General features: G+C 42.2%; 1 protein-coding gene across 1 annotated transcript; it reads left to right on the top strand.

The window, feature by feature from the left end:
* Positions 1-1552: 1552 nt before the first annotated feature.
* On the top strand, positions 1553-18642 carry DHTKD1 (dehydrogenase E1 and transketolase domain containing 1; the record flags this gene model as incomplete). Its single annotated transcript, XM_079538407.1, has 17 exons — positions 1553-1715; positions 3839-3994; positions 4689-4900; positions 6675-6869; positions 7190-7459; positions 8329-8500; positions 9960-10158; positions 10986-11298; positions 12269-12353; positions 12949-13088; positions 13575-13725; positions 14887-14993; positions 15984-16148; positions 16531-16613; positions 17647-17816; positions 18004-18089; positions 18541-18642. 17 exons carry the CDS (start codon positions 1553-1555, stop codon positions 18640-18642), a joined length of 2769 nt encoding a protein of 922 aa, XP_079394533.1.
* Between the last annotated feature and the right edge of the window lie 735 nt (positions 18643-19377).

Raw genomic sequence — 19377 nt, 5'->3', positions numbered from 1 at the left:
TTATTTTGAAATTTCCGTTAGCATACATTAAAAATCAATACTCAAAGCCAAATTCCTACTACGCCTTACTCTGTTGGCCACGTGTCAACTGTCCTTTTATTGCAGCTTTTTTTTTTTTTTTTTTTTGCTTTCTTTGCTTTAAAACTCACTCCCTGTTTTGCCCTTCGAGATGGGCTTTTATAGGTCTGCGTAAGCCCAACCTCAGGGAACACCAGCAGCTCCTCTTCAGGAAATATTAGTACCTAACATCCTCACATCCTCAGCCAACAACAGCGTCACAACTGATTTAGTTGCAAAATCCAGTTCCTCCTGTTCCAACAGCACGTAGCCACTGTTTGATTTGAAGAAATAAATGCTCTTTTATTTACCTGTTGCAAACGCAATCAACAGATTCAAGAACTGTGTAGATGTGGCTCTGAGGAACATAGTTTAGTACATAGTATTGGTGGCGGTTGGATGGTTGGACTGGATGCTCTCAGAGGCCTCTTCCAACCTTAATGATTCTATGATTTACCTACTTTTAATAGGCACAACCAAGCCAGTGCTACTGCATTCACACAAAGGTTATGCAAAGATGTTATGTTTTGTTAAATCCTCAATTCTAACTCCTGCATTTTTGGTAGGTTTTCCAGGATGGGGTTAATGTGTCCAACCACAATCCAGTGCAACAAACACACGGGGTTAAACTTTGATACTGAACTTCTCGCAGCACTTTAATAAGAAATTCCAAGATGCTGGGATATACTCCTGAAATCACCTAAAGAATCATAGAATTATGGAATCATTAAGGTTGGAAGAGACCACTAAGATCATCCAGTCCAACCATCAACCCACCCCCACCATCCCACTAACCATGGCCCTTAGTGCCACATCTGTCCTGTTTCTGAACACCTCCAGGGATGGTGACTCCATCACACCCCTGGGCAGCCTGTGCCAATGCCTCACTGCTCTTTCTGACAAGAAACTGTTCATCATATTCAACCCGAACCTCCCCTGGTGCAACTTGTGGCCATTACCTCTCATCCAATCGCTGTTACCTGGTAGAAGAGGCCAACCCCTGCCTCACCACAACCTCCTTTCAGGCACTTGTAGAGAGCGCTAAGGGCTCCTTTTCTCCAGATGAACAATCCCAGTTCCCTCAGCTGCTCCCCTTAAGCCCTGTGCTCCAGACCCTTCGTTGCCCTTCTCTGGACACACTCCAGTTCCTCAATGTCTTTCTTGCAGTGAGGGACCCAAAACTGAACACGCAGTACTGAGGTGCAGCCTCACCAGTGCTCAGTACACAGGGACGATCACCTCTCTGTTCCTACTGTATTTCTGATAAAATTTTCCACTTCAAACCCTTTTTCTGGTCAATTACGTGAGAACGTATCCGTCCTCCATCGCATACAGCAGACTGAAGGCAGAAAACATTCGGGATATTAAAGCCGGTCGCAGAGCAGCACGTCCTACACGCTCCCGCTCAGCCGCACCGCCCCTCCCCGGCCGGGGGCGGCGGCGGCGTCGAGGCCGGCGGTTGGCGGCGGGCAGCGCGGCGGCCATGGCGGCGGCCATGGCGGCGAGCGTCGCGCGCTGTGCTCTGTGGAGATGGCCGTGGCGGGCAGGCTCCCGGCGCTGGTACCGTACGGAGCGGGGGGTGTACGGCTACAAGCCGCGCAAAGCGGTAGGAGAGAGCTCGGCGGAGCCGCGCGGCGCTGGGGAGAGCGGCAAAGCAGGTCGGGTCCGCCAGCGCACAGCCTGACGCGGCGCCGGGCTGAGGGGAGGGCGGGGGACGAGCGGCGGTCGGCGGCTCTGTGGCAGCGCGGCTGCGGAGCTCCTGGAGGGAGCGCGGCTGTGACGGAGACGGAGCGTAGCGACGGTCGTGCTCTATCTTACGTCTGTTCTCTGTGCATACATAGAGTTGTGCTAGAATTAACTAAGTACAGGTAATTCCCTTCTGTAGCAATGACGGTTGGGATTTTAGGTCATTTTTACCGGGGGGGGACGGGACGGGACGGGACGGGACGGGACAACAAAAAACAATTCCAAGCAGAAGACTTGAAGTTTTGAAGAAAGGTTGAGGGAGCTGAACTTGGAGATGGCTCCGGAGAGACCACACTGCGGCCCTGCAGTGCTTGAAGGGAGATAGGGAGATGGCAAGCAGCAGGGGGAGCAAAGCTGTACGCGGGCAGACAGTGACAGGACAAGGGGAGTGGCTTCAAACTAAAGAGGGGAGACTTAGGTTAGGTGATAGGAATCATTCTTTACCTTCAGAAGCGAGGCACAGCTGCCCAGAGAAGTGTGGGTTCCCCATCCCTGGAGGTGCTCACAGCCAGGCTGCATGGGCACTGGGCAGCCTGGGCTGGTGGGGAAACCCAGCCTATAGCAGGGGTTGGAGCTAAGGGGCTCTGAGGGCTCTCCCAACATAAGCCATTTTATGAGAACCATTATAGGAGTGTTGTCCTCACATTAACAGCTAATGAGATCACAGAATCACAGGGTTGGAAGGGACCTCAAGGATCACGAATCTCCAACCCCCCTACCATAGACAAGGCCACCAACCTCCCCATTTAATACCAGACCAGGCTGCCCAGGGCCCCATCCAACCTGGCCTTGAACACCTCCAGGGACGGGGCATCCACAGCCTCTCTGGGCAGCCTGTTCCAGCACCTCACCACTCTCTCTAAAGAATTTCCCCCTAACATCCAACCTAAATCTTCCCTTCCTCAACTTAAAATCATTTCCCCTTGTCCTGCAGTTATCTACCCTTTTGAAGAGTTGATTCCCCTCCTCTGTGATTTGTACCTTGTTAAGGTGTATGTAGGTGTAATGTTTTTGTTACATTTTGTAATCTGCTGTTAAATGGTTTTCTTGCTAAGAGTGTAGAGGAAAAACACATTATAAATTTTTCCATATTATTCATCTATAGCAGGTTCTGCTTGCAATATATCTTCTGGTTTACAGTTTATCTTGCTCCTGCAGAAAGAGGGATTTTGTTTGTTTGTTTTTAGCAAGACCCTATCTGCCTGACATCCCAGCAAGGAGCAGGCAAGTGCAGGAAGCATGGTTAGTTGGCTATGGAAATAGGACTTTGCACACCAGTACCTTGCCATTCTTCAGTTGGGTGTACCCATCACTGTAATGAGATTCAAAGTAAAACAAGGTAGCTTTACGTACATATATACAGGCTAGCAGGGGAATCATGGGGAGACAGGGACCTGTTGGAGTGTGCCCAGAGGAGAGCCACAAAAATGGTGGAACACTTTCCCTGTGAGGACAGGCTGAGAGAGCTGGGGCTGTTCTGCCTGGAGAAGGTACCAGTGAGTCTTGAGAGTAGCCTTTCAGTATTTGGGAATGTAATAATGGGGGAATGTAAGGACGGCAACAAACTCTTCAGTACTCACTGTTGTGACAGTACAATGAAATGGCTTTGAACTGAAGAGGGGAGATTTAGATTGGATGTATGGAAGAAGTTTTTTACAGTAAGGGCAGTGAAATGCTGGAATGGGTTGCCCAGAGGGGTGGTGGACGCCCCATCCCTGGAGACACTCAAGGTCCGGCTGCCCTGGGGTGCTGAGCAACCTGATATAGTTAGGTGTCCCTGTTTGTTGCAGGGAAGTTGGTCCAGATGGCCTTGAAAAATCTCTTCCAACTCATGATTCCATGAAATCTTGCTTGAAAATTCCACTAGTAACAAAATATAGCAGTCTGACTATAGGAGCTCTTGCAAGATGATGAAGGTGAAAAACATCTTTCCAGCCAGAACCTAGAAGATTATCAGACTGAATACTCATGTGTTGGTGCTGTAAATGCATTAAATGTGAGCACGTGCAATATTCTGCTTTCTTTTTGTGTTTAGTTGACCATGCCCTTGCTCGTTTAATAACTGCGTACTCTGAACATGGACACAAAGCAGCCAAAATAAACCCACTGTTTGCTGGGCAAGCTGTTATGAATGTGGTACCTGAAATCCAAGAGTTGACTGAAGTTCTTCAAGGGCCCCTCATTACCACAGGTAAATGCTACCCTATCACAGCAAGTTTTTGTCATGGATGATTTATTAGGAGGCTTTGTCCTCTGCAGAGGAGACATATTTAGAGGAGATTCAATCAGTAATGTATTGTTGGATGGAAAATCATTAACCTCAGCCTACTTACATGTTTGTTGTGCAGATCATCGCGTAATGAATGGATACCTTCTCACATCTTAGGATACCATGAACATTTTTAGTTGTACTTAAATCTACTGAGGTTATACATTAATTTCTTGTGTTGCTGTAACATTCTATGATGCAGTGCAATTTTTGACGTTGTAATAAAGCTGCTGTGGCCTTGAATAAATGTGTGTCTCTCAGTGCTATATATCTTATCCATCTACAGAACAAGTGCTTACTAACTTCTGATGCCCAAGGGGTTGGAGCTCGTTTCTCTGAGCCTCAAAATGAGTGCTGCGCACAAAAGCAGTGACTTGGTGTCATTCTCATTAAAGTCTTTCCAAAAGACATTTTGAGTGCCTTGCAAATAAGCATGAGACCATTGCATTAATACAACACTGAAGTATGGTTATAAATGGTTTTAAATGAAGGTAAGGACATCAAGGGTATGAATTCGTACTCTCAAAATATTATTGTAATTGCAGGATGCTGGTTTAGTTCTTAGTGCTTCCACCTATCTCCCCATAAGTGACTAATAACATTTATTTCTGACCAGGGCTTCTCAACATGGGAAAAGAAGAGGCTTCTGTAGAGGATGTGTTGGCTTACCTTGACCATGTGTACTGCGGGCATATTTCCATAGAAACAAGCCAGCTTCCAACCTTGGAGGAGAGAAAATGGTTTACTAAAAGATTTGAAGAACTGAAACAAGAAGCGTTTATGACTGAAGAGAAAAAGCACTTGTGCAAACTGATGTTGGAGTCACAGGTACTTTCTTCACTATTACTCAATTTAATTGAATTCTGGAGTTTGTTGTGGACCTTCTAATGCTCTGGATGTGGTCCACACAACATAGGAGTCGCTATTCTGAAGGCTTTGACAGCATGTGAGAGGGAGAAGTGCTGGTTTTTTCCTCAAAGAAGCGTGGTACACAAATGCAGGAATCTTCAGTGGAGACTGTTGCTGAATTTACCCTGCAACCACTATTGAAACATTTACCAATACCTTTTTAACTTGCATTGATTTGTCTGGAAATTATTTCTAGCAGAATATTTCCAGCCAGATCCAAACTCAAACAGCTTTTAGAACAAATCAGAACCTGTATTGTTTGTGATATATATTTGTATCATATAAATTCTCTGGAGATGCAGTGACCATACAAACCCCTGAGTGCTGGATCTTAAAAAGTGAGATTCTCTGTGACTGATCTGACAACTATATATGCTGTATACTAAATGTTACTGTTGGGAACACAAGGTTGGGCATACTTCCATGCACTTTGTGCTGTTTTCTTTTCACTCAGCCACATCCCTATCTGTTTCACTAGCTTTGAAGCACACAGCATCCCTCAAAGTTCTGAGAGAACAAAACAGAATTGAACTGAGGTTTTAGCCATGTAGCCCTTCAGCAAAAGAACTTTTGTTCATAGAATGAAGAAGTGAAAGATTTATGAACTTGCAAGCTGTGTAGAGACAATTTATTCAAATATTTCTATACTGTGAAAAAAAAACTTTCTTTTTTTTTTCCCCCTTCTTTCCCTGCTTTATCAAAAAGAATGGAAGGGTAGAAGAGCAGAATCTGTAAAGGTGTCCCTGTTTCCAGTTTTCCAAGTGGTAGGAGTGTTAAATGTAATGTGTAACAATGACTAAATGGAAGTATATGGCACATCTTACATTTTTTTTTATTGCCTTCTTGGCAATTAAAGAAATTTGCTTCTGAGAAAGGAGGGTGAAATCAGGACCTTAAGAATCACACGTTACCTTCAGAATGACCAGAACTGTATTTAAGAATGTGGAATTGAACTAATGTGGAAAAAAAACACTTTTGTGTGTGAGTAGTTTTATATATGTAATTCCTTAGATTTCAGTGTTTCTCAACTGAAGGTTGTTCATCAGTTGGCTTGGATCTTTGGCTGTGGCTCAATCTTCCCTTCTCAATTACAGTCATCTTTTATTTTCAGTTTTCAGTTGCAAGACACTGCAGACACTTCCAGTGCTTCCAAAACTTTGTCATTTAAGAGAGCTGTCTAGGAGTTGATGAATGCAGTGAGTGAAGTGGAAGGAGTGAAAGGAAAATGAAGTAAATACAGATTCCTTTATTTTCCTTCTCTCAATAATTATTTTACTTATGTACTAAATATTGTGTCTAATGTCATCGAAGTGAAACACCGTTTCTCTAGCACTTTGCATCTCAGGATAGCTAAGGTTTATGCTGTAAAAGAACACCATTCTTTTAATTGTCACTAAAAAAGGTAAACCGTTAAGGAATTTGTAAATTGCTCCTGTTAATTTTGGTATCCATCTCCTTCCATGTTAGGTAGAGCCAGCTTGGTCCTCAATCCTGCAGTTTTCGTCGTAAGAGGAAAAAGGCACTGTCTTGTACTCACCATAGCTTCTGATCTCAGACAGTTGGGGTGGAGAATTAGCTGAGATTTTCAAGGGCTATGCTTACATAGCTACAAATATAAATGGTATTTCCAGTTTACAAATGGAAGACTCCTGCTTGAAGTTGCCTAGTACTGAAGTTCCCCTGTTTTTAATAGGAGTTTGATCGCTTCTTAGCCACCAAGTTTGCTACAGTGAAGCGATACGGCGGTGAAGGAGCAGAGAGCATGATGGGCTTCTTCCATGAATTGTTTAAGATGTGTGCGTACAGTGGTGTGACAGATATCATTCTTGGAATGCCTCACCGTGGAAGACTTAATCTTCTCACAGGCTTGCTTCAGCTTCCACCAGAGGTAAGGGATTCACAGTCTTACTGGAAGTTTCTTTGTGTCTGGCTTATTTGCAATAAATATGTAAACTAAATGTTTGTCTTCTGAATGCTGAAGCAGTGAAAAAAAGTCACCTTTGTGAGAGTGTATTCCCTTCATGTCAGTACCTCTGCTGGATTTCCCTGGGAGGTTGATAAGAGAACTCTGTGAAATGGGTTTATATGTTTTTATTTGAGGCATCCTGGCTGTCTCAAGGGTGGGAGAGCATATAATTCTGGAAACATTTTTCTTTTATTGTGTCAATTAATCAGGAAAGAGATTTAAACAGGTTTGTTTCCATGCAGCTCATGTTCCGTAAGATGCGTGGTTTGAGTGAGTTTCCAGAGAATTCAGCAGCCATTGGGGACGTTCTCTCCCACCTGACATCTTCTGTGGATCTTGACTTTGGTTCGCACAGGCCTGTTCATGTCACCTTGCTACCAAACCCCTCACACTTAGAAGCAATCAATCCAGTGGCCGTGGGCAAGACACGAGGAAGACAGCAGTCTCTGCTCGATGGAGATTACTCCCCAGAGAGCTCTGCACAGCCTGGAGACAGAGTTATTTGCCTGCAGGTATTTTGCTCGCAACTTGTAGCTGCACTTTGTATGACTTCCTAGACCAGCATGTGAACAGAAATGGTGTATATAAAAATACCAAACAAAAATTAATTAATGTAGAATATGAAGAACTGGGATTCTCTTTACAAAGAATGTGAAGGAAAAGGAAGGCATCTAGGTGCCACATATGACAGCACCTGCTTTTAGACAATTATTCCAGCTTCTAGATTTCCAAAGAAATTATTCAGCTTCCTTCCTTGATTTTGATACCTTGCATTGGGGGTTTTTGCTTTAAACCGTTTAAACCACCACTGCTGGTCATCTTTTAATTAAATAGGTTTTGAGAAGAGTTAACAACAAGGTTGAAAAATATACAGTAGGACTTAGAATTTTGTCATTTTATCATGGTATTACTGAAATTGGTCTTTTCGTGCTGTCTGGAATTGATTCTTTCTTTTTTTTTTTTTTTTTTTTTTTTTTTTAGTTTCTTTTCCACTTCTTTTCCTAGTGTGTCTGCTCTTGTCTCTGTGTGATAAGATAGGAGTAGGTATGAGTCATGGCTCACCACTATTTAAGTTGCAGCAAATCCTATGGTGACTGGCTTGCTGTTGTTCAGTGGTCAGTGAGTTGGTACCTAATGCTGCAGCTTTGCTGTAGCTGTGATACTTGCAGTCACCAAAGCACGAATGGGTCAACTTAAGATATTATGGATCTGTTCCAAGTAGATCAGGCAGTCATGTGCAAATCATGGAAAAAGTAGCCTGAAAGGGGTTAAGAACTGGACCCAGCAATAGGTATTGCACAGCGAGTTACTGTTTCCTCTGTGTTGCTGTTCCTCCAGTGTTCTCTCAAACAAGACTCTTCCACCTTCTTCCCTCCTGCAGGTTCATGGCGATGGTGCTTTCTCTGGGCAGGGGATTGTTCCTGAAACACTGACCCTCTCCAATCTACCACATTTCAGAGTTGGTGGGAGCATCCATTTGATTGTTAATAACCAGTTGGGCTACACCACTCCTCCAGAGCGAGGAAGATCATCACTGTACTGTAGTGACATTGGTATGTATCAGAAAGAATAAGGGAGGCTTTTTAACACCAGTGGGAACATTTGCTATTGCAGTGGGATTTTTATAGCAAATGTTATCAACACTAGGGAACTGTATTAATCTGTATTTCTTTGGATAATAGAATATCAAATCAAATTATTACTGATTATTGCCTCCTACTAGCAAAAATTCAAGTGCTAAATGAATTTCCTTACCTATCTGTTCTGGGATGAAGACTAACTACCAAAGGAAAATCATGTCGTATTTTTTACAGAATATAGTAAAATGTTTGCAAGACTTACATCAATTCTTACTAATTTAATTTCTGCTGTGTTGTTGACAGCTTTTAAAAATGTGTTGTGATGGAGTATGTAACAGATGTGTTTTCAGTGTGTCTTTTTTACTTCAATAGTCTCTCCTTCATTTGTTTGTTATCAGGTGAACTTGTTGAGCTTTTAATTAAAAGATGAGATTCATGCCACTTCTAACCTTAAACTTAGAAAGCCTTTGGCTTTGGACTGGTCTGTCTTAATGATAAACAGATGTATTGCAATTGGCCAGACCACGGACATAGCAGTTAGTTCCTTTCTGTATGCTTCCTAGAATTTAAAATATACTAATGTATATGTGTAAGGTTTAATGTCAGGTATTTGTCTTATGACTTCATCAAACCAGGCAAGTAGATTCATTAAGCCTGTGTATAGTCATTATTATGACTTTTTTTTTTTTTTGCATTCTTAGTGTTTCTTTCTTCTTATTTAGTTACTTAGGGGTGTCTTACCCATCTGGACTTCAGGATTTTGTTAGGGAGGAGATATGTTGGTCAGGAGTGAACCATCTTTATCTTCCAGTATTTGGGCAGAAGAGCACTCTGTTGCTGAGAATACTTAAGTCCAAATTCACAGAATTCACAAATTGTCATACAGGAAAATATGTTAAGACATTTGGATTTCACAGTTTTCTCTTTTATGAGAGATCTCTTTTTGCCTGCGAAATGACCGGAGCAAGCAAAAACCTTTTGTCCTGGTGGACAAAGCTGGACATGAGCCAGCAGTACGTGCTTGCAAACTAGATGGTCTTCAAGGTCTCTATCAACCTAAGCCAGTCTATGATTCATAGTGAAGAAAGAAAGAAAATTTGGTTTTTGTTTGATGGAATCAATCAAGTAGTTCTTCCTCATTCCCTGAAGACTTTCTGCTCTCTTCTTGAGAGTAGGAATTTATAGGAATTTACTGATAAAGAAGTTGTGTTCAAACTATGACAAATACAACATCTTGAGCCAATTGGACTTTCTTTCAAGGATGTCTCCTACTCCTTACTCCAGTTATCATCATAAAGAACTTCTTCAGTAGATTTGTTAAGTATGCTGAGCACCAGTGCCTGTAGTTTTCTGCTGGGTATGTTTGTGTCCGTTTTCCTTGGAGGGGGGTTGAGTGTGACTGCCCTTAACTTTGTTTTGAATCCCTGGGCAGGTAAAATTGTTGGATGTGCAGTTATCCATGTCAATGGGGACGATCCTGAGGAAGTTGTCCGTGCCACACGACTGGCAGTTGAGTACCAACGCCAGTTCCGCAGGGATGTGATAGTAGACCTGCTCTGCTACAGACAGTGGGGCCACAATGAACTTGATGAGCCATTCTTCACCAACCCTAGCATGTACAAAATCATCAGGTAAGAGTGGCACCATCTGATGGGAGAACCCAAAGTATGCTTTTTATACATCTCGTCAGTATTGTCCACTACTCTAACAGAAATCTCTGTTTTGCTAGAGATCCTTTGTCATACTGTCAAATGCTAAGCATAGTTAGACTGTCAGCAGTCCCTGGCTAAGGTCTGATGACGTGTTAATAAAGGTGACCACTGGTGTCAATTCTTGAATATGCATTTTGATGCCTCTTGGAGAACAATCTTGCATACAGCCTTTGGATTTCAAATTCCTGATTGCTCAAAAGGCAAAGTTGTCTACTGTGTGGAAGGGTAGGTTATGTGAGAGAATGTGCAGGAAGCCTGTACAATGTGTTGTCTTTTTGCCTGTTCCAGTGGAGCCTCATTTTCACAAGAATTTCGATAAATTTAGATTCCATTTTGATCCCTAGAGAAAAATATTGGCCAATTAATTCTGGTGTTTTAAGTGGAACTATATGGAACTGGGTGCCTCAATTCTCAGCTAATCCTGAAATTCCACCATTAGTTTGTCTGAAAAACGATGCACGATGGCACAAAGCCCATCTGAATGAGAGGATTTCTTAACTTACTTTTACCTGTAGTTGCTAGCAATAGGCACTATTTTAAACAAACGTAAAGCATGAATTGAAGAGAATTTTTGTTATTCTGGAAATGTCAGGAAAGAAAATTTGACCCAAATGAGTATTATGCACTAGGTCATCATTTGTGTTAGCTTTCCATTTTACCTGCCAGGAAGAAAGGTAGTATTTCCCTGTTCTGAAGTGACGCTTTTCAGACTTAATGTCTGTGGGGTTTGATTCCCTCCCCGACAGATCCCGTAAGAGCATCCCAGACACGTACGCAGAACACCTCGTAGCTGCTGGGCTCATGACTGATGTTGAAGTATCTGAGATAAAGACGACCTACTATTCCAAACTAAACGACCATCTTGCCAACATGACTTTGTATAGTCCACCTCCTACCAACCTGCAGGCTCACTGGAAAGGTTTGGTTGAACCTTCTGCTAAAATCACCACTTGGGACACAGGTATGCCAATACCACTCCTGCAGTTTATTGGAGTCAAGTCTGTAGAAGTGCCTGAAGAGCTCCAGATGCACAGCCATCTTCTAAAGACGTATGCACAGGTCAGTAGAGCATAGAGATACTTACGTATCTGACCTTTTACAGCAAGGCTGCCAATTAAAGAATAGCGCAGTTTTCTCTAGGAAGAACAGTTTGTTCCCTTTTTCAGGTTGGGATTATGCCATTTTTCTCCTAGGTTTGAAGAAAAATATCTTCTCCCCCCGTATCAAGCCATATACTTAATTCTTAATTTAGCAATATTTTGCTGCACTGAAGAAGCAGCCTGTAGAAAATAGTTTGTTGTTCATACAAAGAATATGTCAGTGTAATAAATGACTGTCATTTAAACTTTGAGTACATTACAGGAGAATGAATCAGGAAATTTGTAACATAGCAAAGCAGTTTGTTAAGCTAGTAATGCAATGCTTAGGTGTTTTTATATAAATGTGTACACAAGTTTGAGAGTTGCTATTTTTCATAAGTAATAAGATTTTGTGCAATAACTGGATTGGTTTGGTTTTGTGAACATTTCACTTGAATCAATGATGACCATGGGCTGATGTCTGGTCAACAGCTATAGAGAGGCTGTGAGTTGAATACTGAAAAAGACTGAAGTCCTCCCAGCCCAAGGCAAGAACAGCACAGCTACAGCTCAGAATAGGGGAATTCTGGAGACTGAAATTACTTACAACTGGAATCTTTCAGTACTGTACCAGAAGTTTGCCAAGTTTCTTTCTGCTGTCCTCAAGTTTTTAGTATTTTTAGACTAAGATCTAATCTGTCAATGCACTGTTTGTTGACTAGGAAGGGAATATATAGGCTGCACATGGTTTTGTGCTCAGTCGAGCAGCCTCCTTCAGGATGTGCTGAAATAAGAATGCATGTATTTCAAACCAACCAAAGTTGGCTGCAGGAAGAACAGTACTTCTCTCTGCAGGTTTTTTTGTTTTGTTCACTTCAATCTATGCTACAAGGCATAAACAGATTGGAGAAGGCAAAATAGTAATTTTTTTTCCTTATTTAATTGTTTAGTCAAGAGTTCAAAAGATGGAGGAAGGAAAAAAGCTGGACTGGGCAACAGCTGAAACTTTAGCATTTGGTTCCCTGCTGAGCCAAGGTAAGAGGCAACCAGATAGCAGAAATATTTTATTATTTGCTTTTGATGCCAGTGAAGTATAACATCAGACGTTTGGGTGTTCCTAAGTCCAAAGATTGATGTGATGAATACATATGAAAATTTATGTGAGAGTAAGAGAAGGTAAAATATGAATCCTGTATGTTACTGTTATCTACAGATTGGATAAGAAATGTATTTAATGAGTTACTGTTTCTTTACAACCTGTCACGAAGACAGTGCTTAGTGCTGAGCATGTGAGCAAAGCGAGGGACTTCAGTTGGGCCTCCTGTACTCCTACCTTATGTAGTGTGTTTCATGCTGTGATTAATTTCCCTTCTTCTCAAGTCTAAATTTGTATCTCTGCTTACGTGTGATACAGGATGCCTGTGTTTTACAGTTTGCTTTAGCAAACTGAAACACTCCAAAATAGTTTTTGACTGGAAGGAGGAGAAATGAGATGTGAGCATCTCTGCAATTTGGAGGGGAAATTCAAGGAAGGACTTAACAAGAAAAGTGACACTTTGGAAGTGGGGACTTATTTTTCTGTGTATTTTCTTGTATGATTTACTAAAGCAGTGTTTTGCTTATTGGAAAGGATTTAACATCAGACTAAGTGGACAAGATGTTGGCAGAGGAACCTTTAGCCAGCGACATGCGATGTTGGTTTGCCAAGAAACAGATGACACCTACATTCCTCTGAATCACATGTCCCCAGACCAGAAGGGTTTCTTAGAGGTAGGTTCTGTGGTACGTGAGACAATATTCCTCAAGTTGTGCTGAAGGAGAGCGTATTTTAAAGCTGCTGAGGTGTGTGTATGTAGCCTGACAATCCCCAGATATGGAGGCCTGAAATCTACCTGGGTTAAGGAGAGACTAGCAAAAGGCAGATTACTGGTTTAAGTTGACCTGTAGCAAGTTCATAATTCTAGTGCATGGTTATTTACCCTCCTTAACAAGGAATAATGCTTTTCCTTAAGAGATCATCTGTTCTTTTTCTTCCCTTGGTATCTTCATTCAAAAGCAAAAAAGGTGTGACTATGACTTGTCTTTCGGAGTGCGTGTCCTCAGAATGCCTAGCACTAAAGTGCCTGCTTCCAAAAGTTCTTAACGTTAGGTTGTTATGCAATCATAGAATGGCTTAGGTTGGAAGGGATCTTAAAGATCTTGAGCTCCAACCCCATCTTTCTCACCTGTCCCTCCCAACAATTTCCTTTCTGTTAGGTGAGTAACAGTCCCTTGTCTGAGGAAGCTGTACTTGGTTTTGAATATGGAATGAGTATTGAGAGTCCTAAGTTACTGCCAATTTGGGAAGCTCAATTTGGAGACTTCTTTAATGGAGCCCAGATAATATTTGACACTTTCATCTCTGGAGGTGAGTGTACCAGAAGCTAATGTATTTACAATGAATTATTTGTGTTATTAGAAAATCCTTCAGCTTTGCCCATACAAAGGCAATGTGTTGAGAAAAGAATTCTGTTTTCTCAAGAAGCCTTGTGTGCTTGCCTATGAGATCACAGCTTCCTATGAGATCTGTGACATTCCATCTAAAATGAAAGGCCCCATCCTTGGCAGGAGATGGTCATTCTAAACCGACAGTTGGTGTTAACAACCTTTCTTCCCCTTTCTCCCTCCTTATTCACGGTGTGTGCACATATATTCGGGAGCTTGTTAGGATGTACCTTTCCTTCAGGAGGTATCTCTTAAAATTCGTGGTGCAAGACAAGAACAGGAAAAAAAAAACCAAAAAATGCTTTGCAAATAACATCTCAGTTTGACTAACACATTTTCTGAATACTCAGAGCAAAAAGACTTTTCACAGGTGGAACATAGTGAGGGAATGCTAAGATTGATTTCTAGAATGGAATTCCTTGTGTGTGGGGTCTGCAGTGTCTATGTATCTAGCCTTGGTTAGGCCTCTGTGTTCAGTTCTTTCAGATGGGAGTTGTTAGAGGCTTTGTATATCCCACTCATCCTCAATGTGTATTTAAGGTCAGGATTAATTGCTTTCTGGATTTGACTATAATCTCTTAGCCTGGGAAGCTATCCTCTTGCGAGCATTGCTGTATTAGCTAGAGCTGGCTGACAGGATGCTGCCTGCTTCGTTCTTGTACAGGACTAAATGATAACGTGTACGGAAAACGTGCAGTGAATTATGCTTAGGTCTTACTGAAGAGTTAGCAGTGCCAATGCTTGTTAATGAGGAAGACAATGCTGATAAGAGAATTTTTGCATAATTTGGTGATGTTTCTGACGGAGTTTTAAAAGTTTCACTGTTTGATGTGATGCCATAAGTTCTCTGAAAGCCCAAAGATATTTGAGTATTTCAGAACTTTCAGATCATCTTATGTGTGCCATTTCATAGTTATGAATCTCACCACTAAATACAGCTACATGTTTCAGGGCTGTACTTACCAATGTGGAAACTTAGCTATGTTCTATTTTCCTGAGTAATTCATGCAAAGTGCTAAGTCTTATAGGGCTTTATGTTCTGTCGAAATATTTTTTTTCCTTCTTTCTCATTCTGTGTTTTTAGGTGAGGCCAAATGGCTTCTGCAGAGTGGGATAGTAATTCTTCTTCCCCATGGCTATGATGGTGCAGGTCCTGAGCACTCATCCTGCCGGATGGAACGTTTCCTGCAGGTACCCTGCTTCACCTCTCAGATTCACATGTTCCAGTCCTGGGCTGTTCTGTTGCAAAATGCCAAATTCACAATGAATCTGCTGGTGGTAGCAGAAGCTGGAGACAGGATCATACAGCAGGACCGGGCTGGTCTGAAAGTGGAGAAGTTAAGGGAACAACTGTGATGAGGAGGTGCAGATCTGGAAGTGGTGAGGAAGCAGTTTTGCTTTAAATGTTACAACAGCTCTAGCGCAAGACTCTGACTGAACTTCGTAATAAATGCTTGTTGTTCCCATTAGGTCTCCCTCATTTGCCCAAGTGAGTGTGGGGTAATGTGAATGTTTGCAGTGTAGAATTTCATAGTGTTTATGAAAGCCTCATGCCCTCTGCTCATGTGCTTCAGTACTGCCTGCTGTCTCCTTCCCAATTGCCACTCTTCAGCAGTGTCACTGTACCACAGAATGAGTCCAGTAGCAAATAGCAGGCCTCTAATGGAACTTCTTACATAAAGCATTTTGGGGTTGGCATTGGAAACAGGCAGCCACCCTCTTCTGCAAGCCACTCACAGATGTTCCCAGTATGCATAGAGCAGAATGCTGGGCACTTAAAGTAACAGTAAGGAAATTGGTGGTACAAAGAAAAGATGTCCACTATAGTGTCGTTGTGATTGTAGTAAGTAAATGAAAGCCTTCTTGGCCGAGTAATGATTTAGGGAAAAATTTGCAGCGTGCTTAGTGGTGCTTCATTCTGGTGGAATGGTCGTGACCTTCAGCTGTTAGAACTGCCATGCCTTGGTTACAGAGTAGTTAAAGGAGGCAGTTCAGATGTAGTGGTACTGTGTAAATGCTAAAGCAGTTTCTCTGAAATTGCTCTTCCCTAGCAATCAGTGTTTTAATTGGGGTATTTGCTCTTCTATTCTTACACTAGTGTGAAGTGCCTTATGTGTCTGGACACTTGCACATTTGTATTACTGCTTCCTTCTTGACAAAATACTGCTGTGTTCCCCTCAGATGTGTGACAGCTCAGAGGAAGGAGTTGATGGGGACCGAGTGAACATGTCAGTTGTGCATCCCACCACCCCAGCACAGTATTTCCATTTACTCCGGAGGCAAATGGTCCGAAACTTTAGGAAACCTCTCATTGTTGCTTCTCCAAAAGTGTTACTCAGGCTCCCTGTAAGCTGGAAAACTTTATCTTCCTTTTTTTTTTTTTTTTTTTTTCCCCTCCTCTTCTGTGTTCTTGTAACCTTTCTCTTTGTTTTCCTCTGTGTTCTCTGCTCATTTTAGGTCAAATCAATGGGGTTTTGCCTGCTTGAGGTCTGATAGGTTGAGGGTTAAAGACGGGTGCCTGTGAGCCCGAAGAAGGCTTGATTCTTGGTCCAGTAGAGTTCTTTAGAATGTTACCATTCTGTCTGTCTTCTCTGGGAGTGGAAATGGGAGGAAGAGGGAAAACTGCACCTTTAGTATTTAACAAAACCTTGTCTCTCAGTCATCTCCCCAGCTTTGACTGAGATAAAAGGCAGCCAGATTCGGTAACTTTCAACTCTTCCCCATTTAGGCTGCTGTATCAAGTTTTGAAGAAATGGCTCCGAGAACAACATTCAAACCTGTCATCGGTGACTCCTCAGTAGATCCTAGAAGGTAGCTCTACTTTCTTACAAGAAAAGCTCAGAAAGGAAGTCCTGTCCCTTTCTGCTACCTACCAGCAGCTCAGGTTCGAGGTGATAAAGAAGTAATTGTTGGGGTAGGGGAAATACCTGCCTGATGGGTGACTTAAGGTTTTACTTGTTTCTCTCTTTTTCCTCTGCTTTCTTGTTGGTAGTAAAGCTAACTGCCTGCATAATAGCCCTTGCCTCCAAAGGGAGTCTGTTATCCTATTGCTAATCTGATGGATTAGTGAATCATGCCCATTAGTTAACTTCATTGGAAGCAGCTGTTATCTGAAGAGATGCAGAATTTTGTTCTGTTTTGTTGAGATGCTTGAGCTGATGAAATGAAATTAGGGCAATAATAAATCTTCGTGTGTGTATTGTCTTCTTCCCTTTAGATACTACTTTAGAGAGTCCTGTTAACAAAAAGCAGTTCTAGCCTTTGAATTTTTCTCTCCTTCTTACTTAGTCCCTGTCCTAGTAGTACTCAAGTCTGTCAGCATCTCAAATGTTTCCATTCAGGCCCACATTGACAAAGCTAGCTGTATCATAGCATCTTGGTTTTGTAAGTGGAACGGGGAGGCACAAAGTGTAGGGTTTCTCTTGCTGCCTTTGTCTAGCAAGCTTAGGCAAGTAAGACCTCACTGACTGCTGGAAACTACTGCGTATCTTCTAACAGTGGTTCCTCTTAGGTCTGGAAGAGAATTGTCCTCTGGGGTTCATTCTCTACAGAGAGAGAACAGATGGCTAGCTTTGACTAGGTTTTTAATTTTCAGGCAAAACTAAAGCTAAAGAAACAAGACTTTTGGGTGCTGGCCTATTGTGCCCAGGCATTTGTTTGTCAGCTGTTGGATGAGAGTGGGAGTTAAGGGAAAGCAAAGGAGAAAATATGGTTTAGGGTAGTAACTTTCTTCAGTTAAATTGTCTTTAAAGTTTGGCTGGTTGTTTTTGTTAAAGGTGTGAAACTGTTCTGCATAAAGTTTCTGCAAATCACTAAACTTGGAAACACTCTTATTTTTCTTTAGTGTCACCCATGTGGTGTTCTGTTCTGGTAAGCATTACTATGCTCTGGTGAAGCAAAGAGAGACACTAGGAGAAAAACAACACAACATAGCTATTTTAAGACTTGAAGAACTGTGTCCTTTCCCACTGGAAGCTCTGCAGCAAGAGCTGAGCAGATACAGTCGTGCCAAAGGTATGCAAATTTTTACCTTTTTGTTTCTGGACTCTTTGCAATCTGTTGCTTGCCTTCTAGGGTGAAGAGCTGAAGTGGTGTTTTCTTCTTTGTTCTTCCCCCTATATATCCCTACACATTTAGTGTTTCTAGAGTGGGATGATATAAAATGTTTACCACTAGGAATGTACCCTTATCCTTTCTTTAGTCTTCATCTGGAGTCAGGAAGAGCCACAGAATATGGGTCCTTGGTCTTTTGTGTCACCACGGTTTGAAAAGCAGCTGGGAGTTAAGGTAAGATGCTCTAGGCTATAAAGTGGAGTTTGAAGCTATTGACTGCAAAATTCTGTAATGCTTAGACATAGAATTAGTCCTAATGTCTGAACTGCGTGTTCTAATTTCTTAGCTTTTTTAGAGCCCTTTACTAGCAATGAACAAGCCTGGAGCTTTCTCTTACCAGGTGTTTAGTCTAAACAGACAGGATAATGAAAAATTGCAGGTAGAAAACAACATATTTAAGGTGCCACAGCGAATAGGAAGAGAATCTGAAGCTGCTGTTGCTGTGGCAGATCATGCACTATGATGTTCTTGGAACTGAAGTCTTCAGGAAATGGAGGATAACTTCCTGTAGTATTTCCAACTGGAACTGCATAGTTAGGGATCACCATGGAATCAGAGAACCAGAGTCAAGATGTGGGTCTATATTTGTGCTTCATTAATCACTTCTTCCTGGCTCTCATTTCAGCTCCGTCTTGTGAGTAGACCTCCTTTACCAGCCCCAGCAGTTGGCATTGGAACCCTGCACCACCAACAGCAGGAAGACATTCTTACCAACACATTTATCTAAATTTTCAGTGGACAGACTACTCCTGCAGTCAGTCATGTTGGTTGCCTTCTTCCTGTGAAGAACAAAAGCCAGATCCTTAGGACTCAATTCTCCAAAACAGGGAAAAAGAATGGAATGAGTTCTGTAATGGTAAAGCAATTTTGTAATGTAGGGGCATACCTAAGGCTGAAAGCTGATGTCTGTTACTCCAGGTGGTTCTTGGTCCTTTTTACTATTTTCTACGCAAGATTTTTTTAAAGTTTAAAAACCAAAAATGCAGTCTGGGGGGCAGCTCAGTGAGATGGGTTAAAAACACCTTGTATCAGCTTGCTTGTCCACACTGCGCCCAGTTCCCTGGTCATGGTGCACGCGTGGAAATGGTTTCTTGTTTCCACAGAGGTGTTAGTGCTCGTTGGTTGAATAAATGCTTCCCTGTGCCTGAGAATGAGCCATTTCTATAGCAGAGTATTGTGGATTTTCTCTTTTCTTTCCTTATGGACCTGAAATTAAATCAGATGCAATTCTTATTTGACAGGGAGAGTCATTAAAGCCATATTCTTGTGGGGACCTTACAGGATGACCCCTTAGGGCACTGCTGTTTCTCTCACCAGGAGAATCAGTGCTATCACATCAAGCTTGCAGAGTGGGAGGCCTGGTGTATGAGCCTTACTGCCTTATTTTAGAGCCATGTTTTGTAGAGGCCAAACCAGTTTCTAGAGGCTACCTTATAAAGTAACCCTGTCTCCTACCCAGGAA

The sequence above is a fragment of the Tetrao urogallus genome (genome assembly GCF_951394365.1).
Source record: "Tetrao urogallus genome assembly, chromosome: 1".
NCBI classification, from domain to species: domain Eukaryota; kingdom Metazoa; phylum Chordata; class Aves; order Galliformes; family Phasianidae; genus Tetrao; species Tetrao urogallus.
This window is presented reverse-complemented; position numbering and strand designations above follow the sequence as displayed.